Here is a 27,981-nt window from a genome sequence, read left to right as displayed (position 1 = left end):
CACAAAGTAAACAGCCTTGCATTCTTTCTTTTTCATTTTAAGAATGTCACTCAGTGGCATGTTATCCTTTATCTGTTACACCTCCTCTCACCTGTCACCGAGTGATAGTGAAACAGCCTTATGGATGGCGTGACCTCTCCGTTCTCCATTTTCTTGACACTTTGTATTCACTGCCAACGTAACCAAAACCCTTCACGGTAACGTCTCACTTCCTCAACACCCCCCCCATTCATTTTTTTTTTCTGTCGCCACTATGATCTCGCTCCTTGCCATCTCCCTTTGTTTTCCCCCTGTGTCTTGCGCTCTCACCCTCCTATTTTCTCAGTCAGTATCATCGCCCGCCCACAAGAGAATGTGGTGTTTTCGTGAGCGAGCCAGAGGATCAAAGTAAACGCTTCACCTGTCAAACCGATCAGAAGAAAATGGATGCTAAATCTCTCCTATGTATGGTACACTCACCCTCCCAAAAAGCTTCTTTCATGTAACCAAGCGCCAATTTTGGTGTTTTACGGCTTCATGCACAAAAGGGTTGTGCCCTGGGGACATGCGGGTGGAAGATACAAGACCTGATCGTCAACAGATCCTGCCGCACCACTGTGACACCTCTTCCTTAACCTCTACCTTACTTTGCAATCATTCCCTACCCCCATGCAGGAAACGTGCACAAAAACAACACAATACGCTACCATACAGTTTACTTCAAATGTTGACAAGAAAAATGAAAGTCACAACTTTTGGCACATACTGTTAAAGTTAGTGGAAGCTAAGAAAACGAAAATCTTTTTATTCAGCTATTTTCTCTTTTTCGGGTAACGAGAATTTCTTGTCTGACAAAAATGTGGTCAATGTAAATAAAAGAAAACCTACCACAATATGAAAAATTTTGTTTATAATTTCCCTCCGAGTCTTTCCTTGAGGTCATCATAACAATGTCCAGCATTCATTCATATATGTAATAAATCTAACATTTGTTTGTATTTTTTTTTCTATTTACAAAGAACACAACTAAACAAGTTGCACAAAAAGAACTGTATGAAATGTTTATAGAATGCACAAAGGGAAAACTTTGTATATTTTTTCATAAGGTTTTTCAGTTTACCATTGTTTCATTTGCAATCTGGTTTTGTAATTGACAACTCAAAATTTGAGCAACTCAATTGCTTATGTCATAGCTCAATTACCACTGAAATGTCTTGTTAAGGCTGATTTGATGGATGGCATATGCCACTGTAAATTATTATTGAAGAGTAAAATAATTGCCTGTAACAACATGGCTAAATATACCAGCATGTTTCAATGTATCTTCTTGTCTATGGAAACTCAGTCCACCCTAGTGGCAAATACCACACCAAATTTTCCTTGGAAAGAGGAAATCAAGTTCATAAGCCAGCGGTGGTCAAAGCTCTGTGCCAACACTCTGATCTATTTGCAGAAATAAAAACAAAAACAACAATTCACCTGCAGGAGGGTCAAAGGTCAGCTTGCACACATTCTGAGAGGCCCAGGATAAACACAAATTTCCATTGGCCATTTCTAGATTTGTAGAAGGATATGACATGCTGTATGCGAGGGCTGCAGTATGACACTACGAAAATCAGCACAGACCTAGTTTAGAAAGGTTTTATTGAATCATAATTATGAATCAATCTGTCATCAGTCAATCATCTTGACATATTTTGATGGGTCGAATCATCATAACAGCATTATCAGAACAGCAGTGGTGCCGCCCACTTTGGACCCAATGCCAGATGAGCCATTTGATTCAATTTCATTTTAACCAAGATATTTTAAGAATGTACTTTATATGGGACTAGGTTGCTATTCAAGTACTATCTGCTTGTATGCTAACACACTATTAGATTAGTCTAAACATCCTAGAAAAATATCACGAGTAAACATGTTGTTCCAGTAAATGTTTCGTTTTTAACATAGTTAGCCCATATCTTTATAAACATAGAAATGCCTGATGCCCATGAGTGGCAAAATAACAGTTCAACATATAATGACACAGAACATCGCTATATAAACACACACGCACACTGAAGGGCACTGTACGTGATAAGACATCAGAGAGAATTTTTGGTAATTGCTCAGCTAAAGGAAGTGTATCCATGGTCATTGCTTAGATGCCAGTGGTCAGATGGTATAAAGCCATTTAGGGATTGTAGGCATATAATCACAGGCTGTACAAACATAAAACTAAATATCAAAGGTTTTCCTTAAATTAGCCAATTTACATTTTTTTTTCTTTCGAGGGGGGTGTGTGTGCTAAGCAATCTAGATTTTAGTAGAAAATTGTTCACTTCAATAGTCAGTTCATTCATTTCTACTGCATGACTGTACACGGCCTATTATGCAAAGTATGTGCAGACAGACAATTGTTTTTTTTAATTACCGTGCAAAGCTATTTTTCCTGGGAAACGAATTTTCATTTCTCAACATTAAAAATAGATCAAAACACCTGCTAGACCTGGTTAAAACTGGTTTGATCAGGGTCACTGGACTCTTTACAAGATGATAAACGTTCAAACTATCTACCACCCTCGCATTCTAGGTGTGGACTGCTATGAGTTGCGTGACGGCATGAAAAGACAATACCGACGAGTTACATTTCTTTTTGTGGCTGCAGCTGGAAGAACTCTTCCATACAAACCGGATGAATAAAAATAATTAGTCTCGCAAATTTTGTGAAAAGAAAAACAATGGTGTAGATACAAATCAGAGTTGTTCCACAGATTATTGCATTGCAAAATGAATGTGCCTGAATGTCTCAAAGGGCATAGATTCCCACCATGAATCTGAAATTACATCCATCAAACTAAATTCAAAAAAATTCAAAGAATCACATCTCATACAAGATATTTATGCTTTCATCATTTTCACTCAAAGGTTACTGTGCATGTCAAGTCTTTTGTTTCATTTGTGATAAAAGCTAAAGTCACGGGATCAAGATTTATTCTTTTGGTGTAAGTAAACGGCGAATATGCAACCTTTCGTCTCTGATTTGATGAGCTACCACAACCGAGCCTCATGGTGTTATTCAATGGGATTCACAGCAGGGGCAACAATAACGATCCAGCCCCTTTGACTGAAGTCCCGCCTACCATAAAATCACAATCATCTAAAGCCTACAATTTCGGGAGGTCCGGCTCGAGTTACTCTCAGGTATTTAGTACAGGAATGTGCTGTTAATATATATAGAAGAGGCTGAACAATGCGTGTTTAATTAAACCTGCCAAGATGTGGCGGGAGCTCGGGCTGGGGTACCATTAGTGTACCCCATGGGGTTGCACAGCAGGGACAATACTACCTGGCCAACACCTTTTCCTCTGGGCACCCTCAGAATCCCGTTGCCCTCACGCTCTCATGGGTAAAGTGAAAGAAGACAAATTTGGCCAAGAAATGTACATACTGTATTTAATCATTTGGTTTCAATGTATATGTAATCAGGTTGAAAATAAATGGCACTTTTTTTTAACTTTCATCCAAAGGTGAAGCCAATAGACCTCACAACAGGGGCAACAATAGCATCCTGCCCTCTTTCCTGGGGTCCCTCCTACCATAAAATCATTTTTTATTTATGGTTAGCCTATAGCTCAATTTATTGTCTATGATGTTTGGGTTAAACGTACTCATAAAGAACAATGGGAAGGGAAATGAAGATGTCATTCAATCCAGGTAGCCAAAGGGAGCTTCATATTATGCAATGTGATTTATGGTCAATCCTTACAAGAACAATTGGCTCTAATGTATCGAATCTTATGAGCATAATGTCTTCCACATCATAGAAACTCACAATAGTTTACTGACTAAAAGGCTGATTGTCTCCAAAATTAAGAATATTGCAGTGATCCATCTGATTTTCTAATTTCTGAAATTAATATGAAAGTGTTGTTTCTCCCACAACCAAAAACACAACACCTGATGTTCTTTTTAATACAACGGGGGCTTATGATGGTTTAGAAAATGGGGGAGGGTTCAAATAACCTGTTATGTGAAACAAAACCTGCTATAACAAATAGCAAAATTCGAACCTGATGTATCTTACCAGACGTTGCACACATAATCGTTTCTCCATGGGAGTCCTCAGAAATAAGGTGGATATGGATTTAATTTTATATGTTTTTTTTAAACTAAGATTATTGTCATTCAATTTTGACTTGTTAAATTATGGCACTCAGGAATTTAACATCAACATTTGGATATCCAGAAATCTAAAATATGTGTGTGTGTGTAGTTCTTGCATAGGCATGCCTTGGGTGACGGCGTTCAAGTATCTTTGAGTGGACCCAGAGTGCAGTTACCAGATCCATTGCTCACCTGTCGCCCTGCCAGTATCCTGCAGTGGGAGAGGCTTCACACTGTGGAATGCCTGTTGCCATTTAAGCACCATTACTACCTGCTGCTGCCCTATTCTCTCTGTCCTCTATTGCCTGGGGTTCATATTGGATAAGAGCCGTAAAGCCTTGCGTTTCATGGGGCTGGTTTGAATGTAATTGGAGGGAGGCAGGCACCTCATTCCAAACTCGGTTGGGGGCTACAATCACAGGCAAGCCCTCGCGCCTTTGGGCTGCACCACCAGGAACTTAAGAGGGTCTAAAGAGGGCACCACAGGGGACAATATCAAACACCCCTATAGTCGTGGGATAACGGCAAATAACACCGCAGGAGTGGGAACACACTCGGTCAGAAACACTGTGGTAGTCTGTCTTGTCGGGACTTGATAATGATGTGAGCAAATAAAGAACTGTGCTCATTTAGTTGAAAAGCAGAAATTGGGAGGTTTTTAGAATTTGAACTGTGTAACGCGATTAAAAGAAACATGCAAGAAAAGTAACATGCAAGCAATACTCATTGAAAATGTCAAGCAGCATCTTAACCTTTCTTGAGTCTTGCACAAGATGACAGCAATTCACTTTTCCACAGAATTTAAAGTCAAACTTGTTGATCCACATGATGTCAGACAAGAAGTGACTTGTTGACTTTACCAATGACAACAAAGCGGCTCTGACTCAGGACACTCAAGCGAACATGAGCAGTAATCTCTCATGTGGGGATCAAAGTGTGTAAAGAAGTGCTGAACAATAAGATAAGTCAGAAAGTTGTGTCAGTAAAGGCAGGGCCTTTGTTTAGATAACAAAGCTTAGCTTGTTTGTAGGTGCGTGTGTCACACACACAACCTACACATGTAGATGTAAGTTATCTTGTCCATCTTGTGTGTGTTGTGTATTCCCAGTGTGTATTTACTGTATATGTATGTGTGAACCTAAAGTGTACATGCTTATGGCATTGTGTCAGTGTGGATGGATGCACTTTCAAATGGAAGCTGCTATGACAGTGCAAACCTGAGTTCAAGTTTCCAACAGGTCATGTGGAGGTAGGAATAACAGATTGATGAAAGCCTGCATCATGTCATCCACATGTAGATGGGGTTGAGTGGGGGGAATACATGTAGATGGGGTTGAGTGTGTGAGTGTGTGTGTGTGAGTGTGGGGCTTCAAGACTGGACACAAGATTTGGGATTGAATTCTCATCTGAATTTCACACCACTGCAGTAAGTGTGAAACGAAGCACTTGATGTTCCTGGGCCACTTATCATCTCTGTGAAGGTGGTAACAGAGATATAGTTGCCGGGATTGAGGAAAGATAATGAATTGACTACAGTTCTACTGTAATTAAAACTGTAAGTAACTGTAACTGTAAAACTGTAAATTTAATTAATTCCGTGAATAAGAAAAATTAATTTTGTTTATTTCAAATCAAATCATCCATTGGTTTAAAAACAACTTGATATGCCATTTTTTCTATTCAATTCTCTACCGCATGGGTGTCAAACTCATTTTTGTCATAGTCATAGTTTTCTTTGGAAGGCTATTATGACCGTCAACATACTGATGAATAACTAAGTATGAAACTGGAGACTAGTAAAAATTGTTCAAATATTTTTAAAAGATCAATGATAACAAAAAGTGCAAGCAATATCTTTTTAAAAGTGAAGACAATTTGTAATTTTAGTATTGACAGATGAAGTTGGTACACAATTTGTCTTTGGGGGCCACCTAAAATGATTTGGCGGGCCGTATGTGGCCCCCGGGCCTTGATTTTGCCACCAATGCTCGACTGTATTGTAAAATAAACAAAAGGTGTGGCCAGTGACCATCAACTGCAACCCCCCCCCCCAAAAAAAAACCCATCTAGCTTTATCTCTTATTATTCACTTGTGTAGTGACAAGCTATGATGATCAATTTAATAAACAGTAGCGTGATAAAAAATTTCAAGAAACAATATAATAGACTATATATATTTTAAAAATATTTCTAAGACCTGGTTTAAAGACTGGAAAAACACAAGATATGTCTGACAAAAAAACTATATTGAACAACCAACACCTTTTGTCTGCTTTGCCAATTAGAATTCCTAAGTGACTCTCCCATTTGCACGCAGTCACTCTCAGTCCACCTTTCCTCCTTGATCTGAATGACAGTAATGACAGTGCTTAGCTCAAATGAGTCATCATTGATCTGCTCACATTTCTCAGGAATTAAGCCAGGAGGAAATTAAGCGTCAAAATTGCAGGAGGAGCGGTTTAGGTATATACTTTGCATGATAAGCTAAGTTAGTTAGTACTTGACGTCAGTGAAATTATCTTTAAAGGTTAAGCGGAAATGCAAAAAAGATTTTTCGTTCAAGTGTGGGAAAATACATATTTTTGCATCCACTATAGCTTGTTCTTGTTCAATAGCATTTGTCTTTTTCCTGCAATACCATGAATGTGATCTTCACACTTTGTGTAATGTGGGCTGAGTTGGGCTTTTAATTTAATTGTGATAATATTGATGATTTATTAAGATTGTGATGTTACTAATGCTTATTTTAATGTTTTGTTGGATAGGGTCACACCCATATGTTGATCCTATTATATGTTTTATGTACATTTTGCTTAAAATATGCACTCAATGTATATTCCACCATTCACTCCTAAAATGTGTATTTCTATTATTTAGCTAATTGTCATAAACACAAATGCCCGGGGAAGTCACCCCCACTCCCCACCTCGGATATGCCCAAAACTACGCATCATCAACGTAGGCTAAGCATAAAGGAATCAGTGTGTCGCCTGAACAGGAACTCAATAATGTTGTCTTCCTCTGATCAGGTTAAAGATCTGATCTTTGATTCATGAGTAATCACAAGTTCCCATGCAGTCCTGTCTCCACTATTCACCTCAACCGTGCATGTGGGAAGTGGAGGGAAAGCCCCCTGAAATCCCGGCCGGCCGTCTGTGTGGCCTGAGAACCCCAAAATTAAGAGCCTCACAAATTATTCAGCAAATAAGTACCTGAGTTGGGGGGAAAAAACAAAACGTACATTTGTGTCAGATGTAAACCATAACATGTCAGATTGATCTATTTATTTTAATTCTATTGCACAAGCAGACGTCTTAGAGCCCGAGCCAAACCACCAAATCACCCCCAGTGGATCACCTTAATAATCAGGAACTAACTAATGGAGACAAACTCAAGTGGAGGAAGTAGACTATAGCAGGTCAGCTATAGCACACGGTAAATGTCTTCTGTACTTTCTTTCGTGAAGGAAATGCACCCCACCGGGGACTATTAGCCAAGAGCCCATTAGCGGTACAAAAATGGAAACTCAGCATTTCTTGCTTGTGTCATTGTGGAAATGGCACATGAAAAGCTTGTGAACCAAGACGTTGAGGGCAGTTTGATAGCATGACGGCAAACATTGAAAACCTTTCACATCTGTCATTCTGAATGTATCAATTTAGATATCCGATTACGCTCACCGGCCACTTGATTAGTGTCAACTTGTTACTGATACAAATTTCAGCAATCCAAAAGTGATTTAAAAATGGTCATTCTGGCTCGTGTGTCGGCCTGGTGATGGTTAAATTTGGCGGATGTTGTCTTATCACATTGTGACCATTCCAGATCATCCTCGCAAATGAGTTTCCAAAAGATGACAATGATAATCGAGTACAGAGCTTTTTGGAATGAAGAAGGGACTGAGGAGTCACTTCATAGTTATGCATCTGACAGATCATCTGAAGGATATTTTCAGCACTGTTCAGTATTTGCCAAAATACTAATTTAAAAATGGTCATTCTGGCTCTTGTGTGTCGGCCTGGTGATGGTTAAATTTGGCGGATGTTGTCTTATCACATTGTGACCATTCCAGATCATCCTCGCAAATGAGTTTCCAAAAGATGACAATGATAATCGAGTACAGAGCTTTTTGGAATGAAGAAGGGACTGAGGAGTCACTTCATAGTTATGCATCTGACAGATCATCTGAAGGATATTTTCAGCACTGTTCAGTATTTGCCACAAATAATGTTAAAAAGGTAAAAGAGGGAGGGACCAAGTTTATCTAGAAAGTCAATAAATAATTTTACTCTGTGATCATTTCAAAATAGATATTGAGAGAAAGAAAGAGTGAAATAAATGCTGTACAATTTGGGGCATTTGGTTTGGCCCCCCCATTCAGTGCCTTTTAGGATTATGAATAAACACAAGCAGACAGAAAAATGCACACGCATGAGTCAAGGCACGTATTGTTCATTCCCTTGAGAAAACAACGGCAAACTGACTCTGTAATGCAGAAAGGAAACGTTGGGTCTCGCTGACGACAAACTTCAAAGTTTCCAGATTGGCCACTAATTGGCTCTGGGAGATTTTGGATTTAGATGCCGTTACAGCACTGGCACCACAGCACAGTCTCAATGGCAAGACCCAGATAGAACATACTTCTTTTTTTTTTTTTCCATTTCATTCCCATTCTTCCTCTCCATTATTACTCATTCACTGACTCACACACATTTCTTGTTCCGTTGCAGTGAATTTGACAGTACTGATACCTGATACAGTTCAAGAGTTGTTCAAAAAAGATTCGCTCACAAAATCTTTCAGTACTAATTTTAATACCTCACAAAGACAACACATTTTCATAAATGGACAGATAGATTTGCATCATTTCTAAACTGCATGTTGTATTTACTTGGGTTGTTTTTGTATGATATTAAAATTGGCTCAAGAATCTGTATTATTTTTGTGAAATTTGCAAAATAAATGGATAAATTGGAAAAATATAAATTAAACTCCCTGACAAATCATGAAGGGGTCAAACATTATTTACAGTTTTTGCCTTGGTCAAAATGCCGAGTGTGAGTCCTGAAAATATAATTAAACCTGACAAATGCAATTGCACAGGAAATTAAAAGTATTTTTCTTTTTAGTTTTGGTTCAAAGTGTTACTTGTTGACAGCGTTTGCTTCTGGTTACGACATATTTGGTGATTTACATACCTTAACTAGGCACGGCAGTCCAACGACTAAATAGCCCAAGATAAATATGGTTAAAGCAAAGACGCTCTTTGCTATCACCTACGAGCTTCATGGTTCCGAACAGAAAGACGGTTTTGCAGCCGTTTGGGAATTATTGACTTTGTTTTCTCTTGCACTGGACAATATTTTCTTTCTTTCTATTTTCTTTTCTCGCTTTAACGTCTTTTTCTCGCTTTAGAAAGACATGCTTTAGAAGTATGTTTGGTTTTGCTTCATTTACATCAAACTTAAATAACGTTGTATGTCTTCCAGACATCGTTATCACAATCTGAATAAAAACTGAAGATGTAAACTCGACCTCCAACTCTTAGCACAAACAGTCCATATCAGCAAAGCTGGAATATGTAGTTTGATGTGGATGAGTTTGAGAGACATGAGCTTTGCACCTACCAAACACATTTGAGATGAAATACAACATAGTGGAATTATGACCTGAAAATCACACTCCACGCTTTCATTTGTATGGTATTTTTAAAACTATAAAGTACTCAAAGTGTCTCCTCAAACACTATTGATGATGCAGCATCAGGAGAAACTGGGGGTTCAGTTTCTTGCTAAAGGACGTTTCGACAGAGTTGCAAGGACTGAAGACAAAAAAATGGGGGTTGGGAGATGACCACTCAACCACCCGAGTCAGGCCGCCTCCAAATGAGATGAGTCAAGCTCAAGTGATGTTGGCAGTTATGTTAATAACAGGTGTCCAAACATCCAGGACCAAGTACTAGTCACTGATTGTCAAAGGTGAAACTTGTTATTCTGCATATCAATGTCATAAAATTTTGTTGAATTTTGAAACTCTATCCTCATGCCATAAACAGAAATTGTGTCCAACAAAATGAAATTAGATCGGGCCCCAACGTGTATGTTCTGACTGCCACTGTCTGGGTCACCGACGTAAGCCTTTGACTGGAACCTCTTCTTGAAGCTCAAAGTAATTTCCTGTAACGCTTTTATTATTTTTTTTTTCCAGAGGATTCCAGGATGCAAAGCCTAATGTTGGCACAGTGATGTAAATTTGCAGTCCAAGAACCTCATTTCTATAATTTACTAATTACAATGTTCCCTCACCACTTCACAGTTGCGTTATTCCAGATTCAGTCTATCACGGAGTTTACATTTGTGACCTAAATTTCATCTTTCACTATTTCGGAGTTTTTCTTGCTATTTTTCTTTCTGCTAATCGATATATCTGATTTACTTTCTTATATGATATAGCAAATAAATCAAATGAAATGAAGTATTAAAAACTTCTATATTCATGTTTGATCATTAATCTTTACGCAAACGATCTGGTATCGGAAGCATCAATATTTAAGACAATATCAATGCATGTAGGACAAAGCCTATGTGAAGTCGCCCGAATATTAAGAGTTCAGGGTTACGTTGCTTAAAGATTATTACGGGATGCAAACCAAAGTTGCAGTGCGGGACCACACAAGCCTACATTCTAACATGATGGCTTACATTTTTGTTTTGTTGAAGATAACAGCAATAAATATATCTACTAATGTCTAATTAGAATTCCTTTCTTAAAAGTAACAAGTCAAGAAATCTAATTATAATGGAATTATGAAGTGAAGAGAGATTCCCACACCTACAGCCTAGAACACTAGAAGAGAATATAAAACAAAGAACCTGTGTTTGGCTTTGTTTAAACTAAAATATGTTGAAATGAAAACAGGCAGATTTCTGGAGGCGTTTACCAACAGCATGAGGACATCCCGTCACAAATAAAATTAGCGCTTCTGTCAAGACTCCTGCGGCATATCTCTTTGAATTTTCATGTTATTGACATTCACGGTTAATTAAATCCTCAGGTCATGAACATGCTGGGTGCAAAAAAAAAAAAGAGAAAAACAACATTCAAGCTGACATTTCCTGATTAAGATAATTTCCACCATCCATGTCAATCTAGCGTATAATACGGCATATCACACATCGCTTCCCCATGTCAGTTGTAATCGACTGCTGAACACATCCATTCCACATGAAACACACCTAAGGAATTCAACCAACAAATTTCAATTTATCTTTTGAAGCAGAAAATGACAAGAAACATCATCAACAACCCATCATCGCTGTCCTCAATAGAACTTAAACATTCAAATTCTCTATTGGGCAATGTGATAATATGCTTCTAAAACCCTCTTTTATTCAGCTAAAGAAAAGGTATTGTTTACCACAATGCATGCACCTTTCCTACGCCGAGAGACGATCCCTGTGAAAGATATGGCTACTAGTATCAAATACACCTTTAAAACAGCACGTCAAGCTTTCGGTCATTGGATCCAGTCGAGCAATCACTAAATCACACCACAATAGCCATGGACTGGGCTCATTCACGCAGGCCACATGAAAAGACACTGAGAGAAAGAGGGAAGTCTGACTTCCACAGCTCAAGACAGACAAACAAAAGGCTCAGGATCAAGCTCAGCCTCAGGACAAAATCATATGACACTGGCACACAGGAAATCACCCAAATTGTCCATTGTCTGGGACAACATCAAAATCCCTCATCCTCCATGCAGGCACAGATACATATGCAGGGTGGGAGAGAGCTGAGAGATGGATAGGTGAGGCCAAGAAAGTGGAAGATGTAAAAAAGGTGTTTTTTTTTAAGTACTAGGTGATATTTTTCAGTTGTTTTCACTTAAATTTGTAATGAGTGGATTTTTATCACTACTAATAAGCTGACCTGGGTTGTCAATATGAAATGCAGGAGCCAGGAGCAATTTTTTTTTTTTTTTCAGACAATAATCCCTGACAATATTTACAATGTGAAACATCAATCCATCCATAAATCTCTGCCATTGTTGGCATGTCTCAAATAATAATTTCTACAACAGTCCTAGAAAATCACAATGTCCTATCACTGGTGAGTTGTTTTTGGAACAGCCTGGTGAGGCTACTCATGTTGAGGACCTTTGATTTAAACATGTTCAACTAAACAATGTCATCAAACTTTAATACAGTACGCTAACATATGATGTAAAACTGTATAAAAATAGAAACTGAAATTAACTTACAGTAACTTACTGTACAACACACCACATATCGTGTTCAAAACATTCATAAGGTGGATGTTTGAAGTAGTATTAAAAATCGGTTATAGTCAGCAAACACTGCACATACAATGCATAGATATATACAAACAAACAGGCAACTCTCTGTCTTGCCCTCATTTCTCTCGTGAAATGACCAAATGATGAAATGACTGCGAAAAAGAAATGTGCCGTAAGCTCATGTACACTTAGTGGGGAAGCCATCAAAAAGTAAGTCTGATATTGCAACAGGTAGTAAGCTGAGAATGCATATTCAACATGGAATGCCCTGCAGTGACACATTCCAAAAATATCCAGTCATGCCACAACACACACCATAAACATGACAGATAAATATATTTGAGTTGACTATTAAAATTCAAAGAACGAGAATCACCTCGGAAAAATACTCATACAAAACTTTTTTTTTTTTTTTTTTTTTTTTTTTTTTTTTTTTTATAGAAGCTTCTGGTAAACTACTAAAGCATGTCTCAGTGGGTGTGTGCTTTTCTATGTACGCAAAGACGACAACAGCAGCACTTGTGTACATTACTTTAAGTCTTCACTAACAAAGCATGGTTTGAAATGTTTGTAAAAATCTTAACAAAAACAAGATTAGTTGACTCTTCCCATTTGACAAACTGACTTTAATTACAGGATTAGCACCTGTCAAATCTAAGATTTACCGAAAGTAATCCAAACAGTTACAAACAGTGTAAAAAGAGTTTACACTGTATGTTTGGACACAAGTATAAATTTAATCATAACATGAGTAGTTACGCTGCTTGACGATTTCTTTTCAGTACAGATGAACATAGGTTACTGTTGCGCATTACATTGCCTACAGTTTTGGGCAGATAAACCTCTGAAATGTAATATATTTAATATAACTAGTTACTTGCATTTGAAAGTAATAAAAATAACCAAATACTAAATATAACCAATATAAGCTTAAATCAAATCATCAAAATACTATAATAATTTGCACACATGGGAAAGAGAAATTATATTTCCAACAGAGTGTTTTCTTTATCAGCGTAACTGATGTTTTTTTTTTTTAAGTATAATTCATGATAGATGTGTTAGGTAGGTGTATTAGACCTAGGTAGGTAGGGAACTAGCTAGATAGGTAGGTAGGTAGGTAGGTAGGTAGGTAGGTAGGTAGGTAGATAGGTAGATAGGTAGGTACTAGATAGGGAGGTAGGTGGCTAGATAGAACATTGTTGAAAAATGTGCCTTAATTTAATTAGTGTTTCAGGAAAACCAGCAGGTTTGTTTTGCTTAGTTTAAGTGTATTCCCTCAAGGGAGAAAACTATTAAATATGCGTATCCTTTGATATTTTAATATCTTTCAACATTTGGGCCAACTTTCTTGAGCTCTTGTAAGGCATTACATATGCAAACATAGTTTGCTTGCACATTTAATTTTCAGTTAAGCAAAATGCTTTGATGAACTTACGACCCTTCTTGAGAAGACTGACATCATCATGACAGTTATTTTTACAAACTATGTGGGAAAGTAGGGTACATGCAGCCACCAAACAGACTCATAAATGCTTACATCCTTTTATCTCATGTTATCATATCCCTATTTCAAGACACTGGAAACCTGTATTGGACACCCACCCCTTTTCGTCCCAACACGCGCATGCTGGCTTCCGAGGCCAGTGTTCTCCCTAGGGGGATCATCAAGATGAAAGACACTCTGATGATGGAGAAGGAACTTTATTGATCTTTTTCTGCTCTTGCGTCGCTTTTGTAATAATATGAAGTGGAACAAGAAGAAAAAGAAGAAGAGTAACCAAATTACCATGTTGATGTAACTTATGAATAACAAATAGCTCTGATGCAAGGCATTAATACTCAAGTATTCAAAGTTCTCCTCGCTTGTGTCACAGAGGAGCTGGAGCCTATTGCAACTGACTTTGAGGAAGGGACGGGGAAGAAAAGACTTTTGGAGGGTTAAAAATGTCATGAAAAATGAAATCTTCACGTGTGTTTGCAAAGCAACAAGCTATACGTATTAGACCATCTAGTTAAAATCATTTAGCTAGAGGAAACGTGCACAATAATTAAACATAAATACAATAAATATGGAGCCATCTTAGAGATGAAGAGAGGGGTCTGGAAAAGTTGTCTGATCCAATTTAGAGCAGCATAATTACAAAACAAGTATTTGAGGAAGAACAGCTGACAGACGACTTCAAGCGACTCGAATAGTGTTGAAGTCAGATAGTATCAGGTTCATTTGCCAGGAGACTGATTGAAACTATGACAGGTGACACTGCAGCCAAAAAGTATCAAATATAGCACATACGTAACAATAATGGCAGAAAGGTTACAGTATTAGCACATCATGTCAACACCCACTTATTTGCATGCACATTTAAAAGTTAATATGTGCTTTTTGGTGGTATTTATTATTGAACATTGGTGAGGGAATTTTAAAAAAAAAAAGTGTGAAAAAATGGAATTGGCAAAAAATATTTATAATAAATCGCTAGTTATGATAATTGATTGAGGTCTGATCATTTTGAGTAAAACAACAAAAGATTGAATTTGTTCTATTTAATTTGTCACGTGTGTGGACATTGGATGTTGTGTGACATTGCATTTAATTTTTTTTGCTTGCAATTATGTGAATGCAATACTATTGGTAGGTGTTGACTGTATGAATTAAACTGAAGATATATATTTTTTTAAATTTTGCATTCAGGTGAGTTGTAAGTTTTTGTCGTTTGTCAAAAGAGTTAAAATCACAGGTAGGTCTGTGGGTGGCAAGGGAGGGGGCTAGAGAATGACAAAGGGTGGCCATAACCAGCCTGCAATCTCATGACAATTAGATCAGTGTCGCAAAGAGCTACTTTTCTTAACCATCTGAAATAGCTGTGAAATTGTCGGTCATATACATCTGCCTCTATTTCTTTCAGAAAATCTCTCAGCAAATGGGGATGATGGGATAAAAATGCTTTTAGGTGGTTGAGGAGTTTTATTACCAAAACTTTTATTTATATTTTTGCAAAGTGGAGTGTACTTTTAATCTTTAAATATGGATTGAATATCGTTAAAATTATATATTGTCTTTTATTAAAGTATTCTGCATACTCGTGTTATGGTGACTGGTTACTTTGCCATTGATATTGTGAGTGTATGACAAGAGGGATATTTTTCCTGCCTGACATTGCCCCCTTGTGGAAAAATTGAGTCACTGCTTTTTTTTATTATTTTATGATAATTTATTTATTATTGATAACTATTGGTGGCTACGTGTGGCAAGGTCCATTGCAAGGGAATCACGATATTTGAGTCAGATTTATTAACTTGTAAACACAGTTCCTGCTATTAAAAATTATTTAAAAAATGTCACGAATTTAGTCACATAAAACATTATTGCAATTTCTTGTTTATTTAGAAGGCTACTCATTAAATGTGTTTTGCAAATAATGAATCTTAAAACAAGATTATTATACAATAATAATATATGATTTGCAGACCGTCCAACAATATAAATAATGAACATTAAAACAATTAAAATAAAATTTTTAGTTTTGGATGATTTGTGTCATCCACTGATATTTTGGATCAAATAAAAATGTTTTATTGTTCCTTTACTCCCTCAAAACAATTTACTACAAATCCTCTAGATGGCGATGCTCCCTTGCGTTTAAGCATAATATGAACGGTGAAAAGATTTCGCTTCCACTTCATATTCCTTTCCCTAGAGGAATGTGTAAAGTCACACAGTGGTTTTAATTATGTACTTTCTACATACTAAGATTTACCATCTCTAAATTCTCAGGATCAAGCGTATTCTAGCCAGACTCGGGTTCAGCCGGCTCTCAACCTCCACCCATGATAAATCAAGAGGCAAGAAACAAAAGGCCCAACAAATAGGTCAAGTGAGATTTACAATTATTTAATTAATGTGAAATGTAATATACAAATGGGAAAGACATCCCTTCTCCAAGAATATACAAGACACAAAATTATTGTGACATAATTCACGTCGTGCAAATTTGTCATCTTTGGGGCAGATTTGAATCAACGGAAAAGCCAAGAATGAGATTGTAAATGTTCCACTCTGCTGACTATCAAATGTTCCAAGTGGTTGATAGCTACGTAAAGAATACAAAATGATAATAATCAACAATAAGGATGAGCCTATTGAAATGTGCACAACCAGAAAAAAAAAAGCGTCATTTATTCTATTTGACCACCCGGGGGGGGGGCTTGTGAACAGGACCACTCGTGTTACTTAAGAATGTTTTATTTTATTTTTTCAGCAATTTTAACAACAATACAGACGCCACAGAATACATAGTTTTACAAACACAAAGCACACCACCACCTTGGCTGCTGCTGCCGGAGGATAAGGGGCAGGGTTAAGCTGCAGGTTGTTGCCAGTTCAGCAAGAGGCTTGCACTCATTGAACTAGAAAAGTTTGGTATCTTCAGGTTGTCTTTTTTTTTTTTTTTTTTTTACCGTTGCAGCGAAGCAGTATGAGAATGAAGGAAAATGACTTTTGGTGAGAATCATTCTGTTGAAACTTAAGGATCTGTATTCCCAAGTGAAGAGTTTTTGGAGTTGAAAAGAAAAATAAAAACAAACGCAGCAGCTCAGTTCTATCATCCTGCTTGTTTGGCGTGAAGTCGTGGAAAGTAGGAATTTCTCCCAACCATAAAAACAAACAAAAGATCACTTGACTTTTTTTTTTAGTGCTACACTCAATTAGGTATTCTGCAGAAGTACACCTAAATCTTGACCATCTACTTTTGAGTAGTTTTATTTTTTTTTCTGTACAATGAAGATGTTCAAACCGTATTGTTTTTGGAAAATACAGAAGGCTTCTTTAATTCGAGCCATTTTTTCCCCCAAATCTTCGGACCAAAAACGCAACTTAAATATTGTACACACCTGGCGTGTCTGCTCAGAAAACTGTATGCATTTGTGTTCCGTGCGTGTACCCCAAAATGTTTAAACTCTAACTTTGTAAACATACACAACCGTAATTACATGTGCTTGAATTGCATCTTCAATGGGGGGGGGGGGGGGAGAGTATGCATTCCTTAAGAAACAAACAAACAAACAAACAAAAAGAGGTAGGGGATTATCTAGACACGAGGCGGAGCAGGAGTCCACCTTGCGATAATTCTTAGTTGGTCTCAAAGCTCAGTTGTCACTGACTGGCCTCTTCTAGAGTTTTGTTTCTGCATACAATAAGGGAAATCAAACTTTTTTTTTCGGTCAACCTCTGAGTGGAGTCCACTTGGATGTTGAAAAAGGGGCACATGGTCAGTTTTGAGGGTCTGGTTGTTCCGAATTTTTTGAACATGTCCATCTGCGATTGAGCTAATAGTTTTCAGCAGGGCTAAAGTGGGTGAGTCACATGTGTGAGGATATCCGCCGAATAACTGTCCATCGGTAGATGACATCCAATATTGTGGAGGAACGTCCAGTCTCCCCATGTTACTGTGGGAAGGTGCGTGAGGGCGGCAAGAGACAGTGAGCGCTGCTCGTGTCCTTTGTTCAGTTCAGTCAGCTCAACTTCTTTTTTGTTTTTGTTTTTTTTAGGGGGGGGAGGTTTGGCCTCAACATCCTGGTCCACAGAATTGCCGGGGCGGGGTAAACAAAATGACAATGAAATCCACGGTGGTGGCCGATTCATGGAGGTGCTCTCTTTACAAGTAGACACGCCGCAGATCCCCGGGTGAGGTGATGGTGTTGCACTGAGGGCACAACTTCTTGTTCCCCTATGGACAATTGGCAAAAAATACTTCCAATTAAACACCTTACCAGATAAATTGGCATTTGAGTGAACCAAATATGTGGCGACATGGACCTATAGAACAGCAGCGATTGCTTTTAGCAAGGAGTGTGCTTTCGATGTGTGAAACTTCTCTTGGCAGGTTTTCTGCCTCTGATAATACGTTGGCAACCATCATGATAGCAGGTTTTTTTTTTTCAGCTTGGAATCGTTTTCAGCGTGTGATGACGGCAGAAGAGTTTGTGCCAGTCATGCTGCGCTCCAGCCACTTTACGTTGCTATGCTTAAAGCAGCGAGGGGCTGGGCAGGCGTTAACTCGAATCTGCGGCATTCACTTTGATCCACACGGCCCTTGAATTTTTATAGCTGTCTCCGGGCTGTGAGTTTAATGTTCCATTATAAGACCGTTGGTGGTAGCACGGACGAGCAGACACTCTAAAAACGCAGATGGAAACATTAGGCCTCATTTAAGGTCTTATTCACACACTCTAAATGTACCTTTGGTAATCAAACGACAGGAAATAAAGTAAGCTGACTGCAGATAAAAAAAAAATATATATTTTTGGACCTCTTGCCAAATGCAGTTAGACTACCTCAAGCAGTGGTCAGCAATGTATTTTGCAAATGGGTCAGGTGAAAAACCGGAAGACTTGCCCAAGGACCAAGCCAACATGGTAACCTCCACTTTCACCAATATAACCTTGTTTCAATAAAAAGCTATGTGTATTTATGGTATGTAAAAAAATTATAAGCGATCATTGAAATGACAACTTAACACCTTTTATGCACCAACTAAAAATTCATATTATACGTTCCTAGTCAAGACTTTCAAGTACAAATGAGTGGACAGTATAATATTGACAGTGATGATTAAGATTTGTGTCACCCCCCCCCCTCTTTGTTTCACTCTAGAAAGACCTGGGCATAGATACGAAGACGAGATACGCTCATGCGCTGTAAGCCGGGAAACCGAGTATCCGATGAAAATAAATTCTCAAGAAATGTTTTTAACTGTGAAAGGTTCCCCTCAGTTTTCTTGTCATAGCTGTATAAAAAGGATTCTAAACAAATGTCTATTGACTGACTGATGAGACATACCAGAGTCCTGAGCCAGCATTCTTCACAGTGGACATGCCAGCACTGTATGGAGGTGAGTGGCATCGTGTAGGAGTCCTGCAGAGACAGAAACAAGAAGGGTTGGCTCCACATCTGTAGGACACCATCCCGTCAATCATCTCGGTAAACAAAACAAAAAAAACAAAAAACAGAACGGCACTGTACGACAAAGACCAACTCTGACCAATTGGGTGCATGACACCACTGACCATGACGCGACAGTACCATCAGCCACAGAACCATTAAGCAAGGCAGCATGGAGGGGAGGCCTTTGAGCAGCGACCCGTGGGTCGTTAATGCACACACACGTACAGACAATATCAGGCAGGCAACAAGCGGCGACGAGGGGGAGGGCGCAGGCTGAAGGGAGAAGATGAGGGAGACAGCCATGAATGAATCCAATCTTATTGGTGCTTGTTTGTTTTTCTCTCAAAGGACGGAGAAATGAGGGAGGAGGTGGTCAAGAGAGGGCGGGAAAAGCCTTACCCTCCGTAGAGGCTGTGGAAGGAGCCTCTTTATGCTGCTGCCGTAGCCACCAATCACAAGGCCCCTGTACAGGTAGTACAAGCCAAGGGGGAGGGACTTAGGCTGCCTCTCTCTGACCTCACTGGCCAAAGGGCGGGGCCCTGGCCATGCCCCTAGTCTCTTGATTTCCACACCTGACTGGATAGCAGGCTTCCTCTGCGGAAGGGAAGGATGAGGGTGTTGGGGGGGAGGAAAGGGGGCGAAAGGTGGCAGCACAGAGGCGGCTTGTCGTGATTGCACTCGCATACGCGCGCAGTGCACTATGGATACAAAACACCAAAGTCTCATTCAAATGAGAGCATGTGTACTAGTGAGAGCCAGCCAGTGAGGACACAGCAAATCGAATATTTTTAAGGACACATATCCTCCATCGGGAAAACGGTTTTAGAGATAAACGAGTTGTATACCCCTTAATGTTACTGAGCAGAAATGACATCACTCACAAAACTGCATTTCATGAATTATCTGTGATACAATGAAACACAGCAGATTATGTAAAGATAGGACAATTAGGGTTAACTCATATTGACATTACAATTTGAAAATAAGTGCCTTGATTTGATATGGTCTTAATTTCCAACCAGGTATTTGAACCATTATTTTGTTGAACATAATCATTTGCATTATTGAACAGGGACATTGTGATAAGGCTGCTACGAGGGGTGCGCATCTCTCCAAGACGATTTGATACTAAAGGTGTGATAAGATTAATAGGGAGGTTCAGTTTACAAGTGGAACCATTCGATTCATTTTGATTCACTAGGGGAACAATTTGATTTGATACGTCTCGGTTTGAGTATGATGCAATGAGTTTCTTCTTGTCATTTTACACACCTATGAATGAAATTGCCAGCAATTTAACTCTGGCATTTCTTTGATATATATATAAATAAATCTCTTCAATAAAAGTTGTCAATTGCAAATTAATATATTTTAATTATATATATATAAAAAAAATATATATATATTTTACTCACATCTTTTAAAGCAGATTTTTTCACTTCAAAAGTCACGGTCTGCAGACTTTTTATATATCCACTGTATTTGTCTTTTTATGCATGTGAGCCCAAATCCTTGTTCATAATGAAAGACAGTGACAGATGATAAGAAGAGCGGAGGCATGTGTCCACAGCACTATGCATGATCAATTATCGCCCGGGGCTCCAAGCGACCTTTAGGAAGTGCAAGCGTCTGTAATTACCCATGCACACACAAGCACAAGCACAAGATGTGGCCGCTGCAGTGTTTCCACAAGTGAAGCATGTCAAAATGGGTACTTGACACAAACACTTTCCCCAAAAAATAAAGAACTAAAAAAAAAAAAAAAAAACAAGGGAGGGGTGGCTGCAGTCTGTAGTACAATCAAATGACACAGAACATCCATTGAACTGACAATATGTCCTGAATATGTTATTACCACACATGAGCATGTAGCCTTTATCATTGATCTGTGAGGCTAATCAATCCTGACTACAAACACGAGGTCTCTTTTTACCTGACAGCGCAATTTCATCAACCTCCTAAAGACGGGAATCATCCAATTTGTTAAGTATTGATGTATGCTGACCACAGGAATTCAGTGTTTGAGATTGTCTATGTGGTAAATAGTAATTTGCAATATTTTCTTGATGACAGACTCAGATAGAATTGGCAGTTAAATAGTTTCAAAATTGTTCATACAAATGTAAACATACCGGCTCGGTTCCTGTCTCTCATGAATAACGGGGGTCCACTGCACAGTACATTGTTGGCTAATGTAGTTTCTCATTTAAAGATTTTCTATTTATTTGTTATCTATTTATTTGCATGAGAAAGATATAATCATTAGATTTCTACTTTTTTTTTTTAGGTCACGGCATTTGAAAATTATTGGATCGTGTTATTTTTGTTTGCAGAAATTCACCGTGCAATACTGGTACCATTACTTGGTGCATTACCATACTGTACTCACATCTAAGTGGCCTTGCCACCCAGACTTTTCATTTTGACATGTTTTCATTTTTGGAAAATCCTGTCATGTTGCCATGGGAAGCAATTAAATTACACAAAGTCATGCAGCTTTCCAACAGCCATCACAACACACAAAACACCACTGCAGCCAAAGAATCAGAAAACATCCATCACAAAATGAGTGAGGAACCTAAGTGGGGAAACTACCACACTTGTGTTTTGTTGCATAACAGTCCAACCTTGAGAAACACCTCCCTTAAAATCTTAGGTTGTCAGTTACAAGTCACAAATGACCTGACAAAGTGCTAGTAAACCCGAGCTAAACGGTGCTCCCTCAGACAAAAAAAAAAAAAAGTCAATCACCAACTCTACTCTATACTCACCATGCAAATGAGACACTTGTATCGGTCTCCTCTCAGTATCTGCTTCTCCAACTCTCTGATTCGAGCCTTCAGAGCCTCCATGGTGGTCGCTGTGGACTCATCTTCAGTTACTCTGAGAAGGGTTAAAACAAGAGAGGTCGAAAATTATATTCAGGCGCGGGAGGAAAAAATAGAAGAGGCTTTAAATTGGTGCAATTAAGAGCATGAAAATAGCCAATTTCTTAGGAGACACATCATTACAATTGGATCTTGGTCCTAACTTTAAACAAATTTATAATTATAACAAAAGTATGCATCTTCAAAGCAAAACTAACATTTACTGCCTAACTGAATGAAAGCCTGACTCACCCTTTTAAACTTTGTTAGCCTCTACTCGTATTGCTTGTAAAAGACCATTTAGCCCATTAGCCTTAATTAGGCTTCTCTCTTATAAAGCATTAGTGGTCACAGTGAACTGGCCGGATAAGTCTGTCTGTCCTCAAGGACAGAGCTTTGACTTTCTTTAGAGAGCTATTAAATTCTTTTAAATGTTAATTGTCAACAAAACATTTGTAAGGTTTTATTGTTTCTCGTGTAAAACCAGGCTCCGGTCAAAAGTTATCAAGGGTTTTAATCAATTTTTACCGATTAGTCAATTATTTAAATAATTGTAGCCCCTCATCTACTGCAGCCTTAACAAGAAAGAAAGTGAAGAAACAGCAGGAAATAAAACAGCAATACGTCTGCAACAAAAAGATTTGAAGAGAAAGGCCTCCAGAGAAACTCGGAGAAGTACCCGAGTCAGAAGGAGGAGGAGGCGGGGGTGTGCAAGTGAGCTTCATCACTTGGAAATTGGGGACCGATTCAATTATTTGTGGAAACCACATGGAAATCTCTCTGCATTGTTTCAGCCAAAGTACCAAATTTGTCGGCAATCACATTGGCAGCATTGGAGGGGCCATTTATCTTGGAGGGCAAAGGGCATCTAAGGGACTCTGTACATGTGGCTGTGGATGCGTGTGTGTGCACGAGAGCTCATTTATCTTGCAGGAGAATGAGTAGGGGAACGTGGATGCCCGCGGGAGGCAACCAGATCATTACCCATCTGGGATCAGAAAGACAAGAGAGATGGAAACGGGGGGGGGGGGGGGGGGGAGCTCACGAAAGCTGCACTGTGAAAAGCCACACACACACACACATCAGTGTAACCAAAGGAGACAAATCTCATTTTCATTTAGGGATGGAGGGCAAACTAGTGAGCCGGGGAATGGTTGGAGCAAGCCATCTGAATGCTTGTTCCAATGCAATAAGTCAGATCCTACTTTAACTCCTTTAAACTGATACTGAGATTAAAGCTTGGTTCACACGGCAAATTTTTAAAATATTGGGCCGACTTCCAAACTATGACAGGCCTCACACGTGATGAGTTTACAAACAATTCCAAACAAAAGTTTGTAAATTTGTACGTACTTCTCAATCTCGCTGTTTTTACAGGTGCGTGGGACGCAGGCGACGGAAGGAGTGGATGACGATGGAGTGCTTGGCTCCATTTTGCAGCTCTCACCATTGCTCGTTGATGGCATCTCTGTTAACACATACCAAGCCATGTATGATATTGCTTTTTTAAATTAACAATTAGACCAATATCAAAACGTTGTTGCTCATGTATGTAATATTTGTGCAATTTCACATTTTGCCTTCTTACCATCACTTGCCCATTTGGAGAACTCGGGCGTTATTCTGTTTGAGGGCATGCCTCCGCTGCAACAGACAAAAACGCTTGTTTATTAACAGAAAAGGTAAAAAATTAATAATAAAAAAAATAATAAAAACATGCATTTTTTCCAAATAAGCCAAATAATTTATAATAATAATTTAATAATAAATAATAATAATTAATAATAATTTAAGCAGCTAAAACAACCATTAATTATCTAGTTGAAATAAAAAGGAAAAAACACAAAGTTGTTTTATGTAAACTCCTTTTTAAACAGAATCAAATTCAAGTCTAGCTACTGGAAAAGGCCTTTCCACATGTTTGTTGAGTTATCGATAAGCTATTTCAAAATTTGTAGCATCAGAAATAACAGTTCAATTTTTTTTTAAGTTTACTGCACACTATACAGTAAAAGTCTACGTTGTTCATTATTTTTGTGTTCGTTGTTGGATTCATACTTGAGCACAGCTCCCCGTAATGCCTCTCGCTCTCTGGCTTCTCCTTGGTCCTCTCCAGCTCCCGAACACGGGATGATGTCAGCCTCGGTGTACTGCGCTTTGCCGTACTCCAACGTGTCGTCTCCATCTACGTCAAGGTCTGCGTCGCTGTCTGCACCACTCTCTTTGATACTGCATGTCGCAAAACCGCTGGCTTTGAGGGGATAAAAAAAAAAAAAAAATACATCAAATGGAGCGATGAGTAAGATTAAGTATTTTCCCCAAAAAAAGTTGTCAATCGATGCTCATTTCCTAGAATGATGGAAAACTTTGTCTCACTTGTCCTGAAGGGAAATCAATACTTTAGAACAGGACAAAATGGTGGTCACAGAAGACTATGGAGACTAAGACAACTGTTAGCTTTACTGTTGGTGACCTGACGACGGCTGAGACCTCAACAATCAATCCTGGCAAGAGGACGTATTGTGTTTACGTAAGTGTGTGTGTGTGTGAGCGCGACACATCTATAAACCCAGTGATAAACGACCAGACAAATCCTCACAGGTGACTTCAGCTCCACTTAGTCGCAAAGCCTGATGTCTGTGTGTGTGTGTGACCATCCCTCAGCGAATTCTTCCAAGTGTTTGTTTCAGTCTCTGCCTCTGTCACTACCTGTCTCCATGACTCCTTCATAGTGTGTGTCTGCCTCCTTTCGGGCCAAGGTAGGGGGGTGTGAGTGTGTACTTGGGTTTCCGAGTGTGAATGACACTCAGAGTGTCAATTTCCACACTTGAAGCTGCGTGTGTTATGTGGACTGGAGATGCAACCCGTGACAGGCTAGACAACCATCTTATTTAAACCTGTCGCAATTTCTACAAGCGCTCAGTTGGACTAGTGCGAGAAAGAGACGTGGCTAAGACCATGGACAGACTTGACAGTGTTGACAGCCATCTTATTTAACTTGCACTCCCAGTGTACAAGTCTCATTGCAACATTGTGTATTTTTCAAACAACCTACTGGGGCTTGTCTTCTGAATTTTTGAAAGGATTTCAACCTCTGATGCTTCTTTTAATAGGAACAAACGAAGCAGAGTAAAGCTTCTTTAAATCAACACAAAATGCCAAAGCATGGACGAAACGTAAGATGAATGTGATCAATGTCTTCTGTTACGTGACTTAAAAAAAAAAAATCTTATGGCTAAGATGCATGGAGCAAATTGACGACGGGATAATAATAATTCTGAAACAACTCTCATGACAGTGTGAAAGGTTATCAGCATCATCTCTTCTTCTTCCATAACATATTTCAATGCGTATATGCTAATTTAATACAAACACAGCAGGCAGCGGTGTGGCCTTTTTTTGCTCTTCATGTGTGTGTGATAAGTCTTTCCAATGCTCCTATCCGTCCCTCTAAGCAGTCTTGGCAGGCCAATCTAATCTAGCAGGTTAAGGTCAGCCTCTCTCTAACTGCCTTTCACTCACATTATGCACTGTCACCACTCACCCTTGACCTCTTTTTTTTTTATCTCCCACCTTTCTTCCTCAGTTCCTCGCAACAACTGATCTTACCTTCTTTTTTTGAATGACCATCTCTTCTTTCTGCTTTTGCATTGTTCTTTGATTAGTCTAATCCTTCATCACGACCCGTCATCTTCATTCTCTTCAAATCAAATACAAAATCAAATACGTATTTGTTCTTAATTGTCCTCCAGCGCCGCTCAATAAACAATTTCTAGGAGTCAATAAAGTACTTAACACGGCAGTTTGTCTCATCATAGAATATCGCCTGAAACAAAACAGTCAAATGATTCCAAACCAGGATCTGAGGAGCTGATATGAATCGCTAGGATGAAGGAATCAGGCCAATCTATCTCACGTGCAACATCCCGTTACCATAGAAATTATCAGGACCCCCTACTTTAGACAGTCTGAGATGGGGTGTCAAAGGTCATCACACTATCTTCCTGCCCTTTACGGGTCAGAAGGAGGCGCAAGAGATGAGTCAAGGCACAAAGATATAAGACGGTCATCTTTGAAGTCAATTTACAAAGAAGAGATTTCTCCACATTCTGAACCCCTCTTGGCCCTGTCAATCGGAAATAATCCCCTTCTTTACTGTCTCTCGGGACGGGCTGATATCAAATTTAAGGATTTGTCTGTCTCATTCTCTCTCTTTGTGCCACACTTGAATGATATTTGTCGGTTGATGGCTTAAAAATGTGAAAAAGCAAGCTTGTTTCTGTGTGGAAGAATTTGAGGTTCCTGACCTCAATAGCATTAACCATCTTTTGGATTAACTACTGAACAACAGAACCTCTAGTTTAATATTATTAGCTTTTCTAGGTGCTACAAAATTTTGTGCATCCGGAAGCAATGGAGAAACACTTCATATGTACTTTCCCTATTTTTGCTGAATGTAGTTGTTCAATTGGTGGGTGGCCCCGCCCAAGTTTCTCTTTAATGAGTCAGTCCCATCTCGGATTGATTTTTTTTTTTTTTTTTTTTTTAAACCTCAAAAGGACACTTAAATGCCGACCGACTCCATGATTGCAGAATAATTGCTCCTCGTAGATGTACTAAATGTGGGGAAAAAAAAGTGCAGATTATCTCCAGCCCGTACTTCACGTTTTATTTTGACTTCATAAAGCCTGCAAAGGTCAAAGGTGAGAAACAGTGGGCAGGCTGGATGTGGCCCGTGGGTCTTACTTTGCCCAGATGTGCTGTAAGTCTAAGATCATCCATGAAAGTCAATTGGTCTGGGAAAGAAGGAGCACACCAAAATGAAGCGCACCCCTGCCCATGGTGCGTCTTCTTATAAAGATAGTAATAAAAATAGGTCTTTTTAATCTGGCTAAACCCCCGCGAGGCACAAATTCTGTGAAGTCGTCAACTTCACAGAATTGAATCTTGTTCGATTTCCTCCCGTCTGCCTTTTTTTTTTTCTTTGACGATAGTGTTTCCTATGTCTTTATTCCTCACACATTGAAAAGGGGCTGGTCAAAGCAATTGGACCTCTCTTCATCTTGCCATCTGAGGACACTCCAGCCAGCATCTCCATCCATCGGGACACACGTTTGTCCTCGAGAGGGTTATGGATTTTGCGCTCTCTTGGAATTATCCCTTAGCTTTCATGACAAAAATCAAACTTCTGAGCTCCCCCTCCCCCCCGCACGTGTGTACGTGTCCATGCTTTTCAAGTCCTTCTCCCCAGGCCACATCAGTTATCCGTGCCACATCACAAGATGCCCTATTAAGAGTGCGGCAGAAGGGTCCAGTGTCTGCTTGTTTACCAACACTCAAGAGAGTCGGAGGAAGCATGAAGGAAATGGATGGATGGCTGGCTGTGGGAGCCACCTCCCCCCCCAACCCTTGCGCTCTTTAGTGTGGTTTAACCGAGATCCCACCTTGATCTGTCATGTCTGCTTCCCACGGGTAAGAAACAGGTGATGTGGTATGTGAGTGTGCAAAGAATAAATGTGGACAAGATAAAAAAAAAAGGACAACCAGCAGGAGAAATAACATGTAAGATCTTAAACAAGGTTCCTAATCTCTGCAGTTTTTTTTCTCACATTTTTCAATAAGCAGGTCATAAGTGTTGTCCACAAAAATGGAGGTTGCTGCCTCCCTCCTATCAATACATATTTCAAAAAAACTGAATACCAACCCGAGAACCACCGACAGCCTCTCGTTATTTCTTGCCC

General features: G+C 39.0%; 1 protein-coding gene across 9 annotated transcripts in view; it reads right to left on the bottom strand.

Annotated features, from left to right (window-relative positions):
- Positions 1 to 16,071: 16,071 nt before the first annotated feature.
- Positions 16,072 to 27,981, bottom strand: part of rnf220a (ring finger protein 220a) — a 172,420-nt gene continuing 160,510 nt past the window's right edge. For 5 of the 9 annotated variants that reach the window (XM_085930215.1, XM_085930216.1, XM_085930213.1 and 2 more), the window contains 6 exons: positions 24,299 to 24,491; positions 23,829 to 23,884; positions 23,594 to 23,708; positions 22,145 to 22,256; positions 19,269 to 19,343; positions 16,077 to 18,156 (listed from right to left, as the gene is read on the bottom strand). In XM_085930215.1, coding sequence (XP_085786341.1) covers positions 18,085 to 18,156; positions 19,269 to 19,343; positions 22,145 to 22,256; positions 23,594 to 23,708; positions 23,829 to 23,884; positions 24,299 to 24,491 — 623 coding nt within the window. In that variant the 3' untranslated portion in view covers positions 16,077 to 18,084. Of the gene's footprint in view, positions 18,157 to 19,268; positions 19,344 to 19,772; positions 19,968 to 22,144; positions 22,257 to 23,593; positions 23,709 to 23,828; positions 23,885 to 24,298; positions 24,492 to 27,981 lie in introns of all 9 variants that reach the window. The other 4 variants (XM_085930221.1, XM_085930219.1, XM_085930218.1 and 1 more) reach the window with 4 other exon arrangements.

This window comes from Syngnathus leptorhynchus, chromosome 14, assembly GCF_054491065.1.
Source record: "Syngnathus leptorhynchus isolate UIUO chromosome 14, UIUO_Slep, whole genome shotgun sequence".
Lineage (NCBI taxonomy): Eukaryota > Metazoa > Chordata > Actinopteri > Syngnathiformes > Syngnathidae > Syngnathus > Syngnathus leptorhynchus.
The sequence above is the reverse complement of the archived record's forward strand: the minus strand, read 5'-3'. Positions and strand labels throughout refer to the sequence as shown.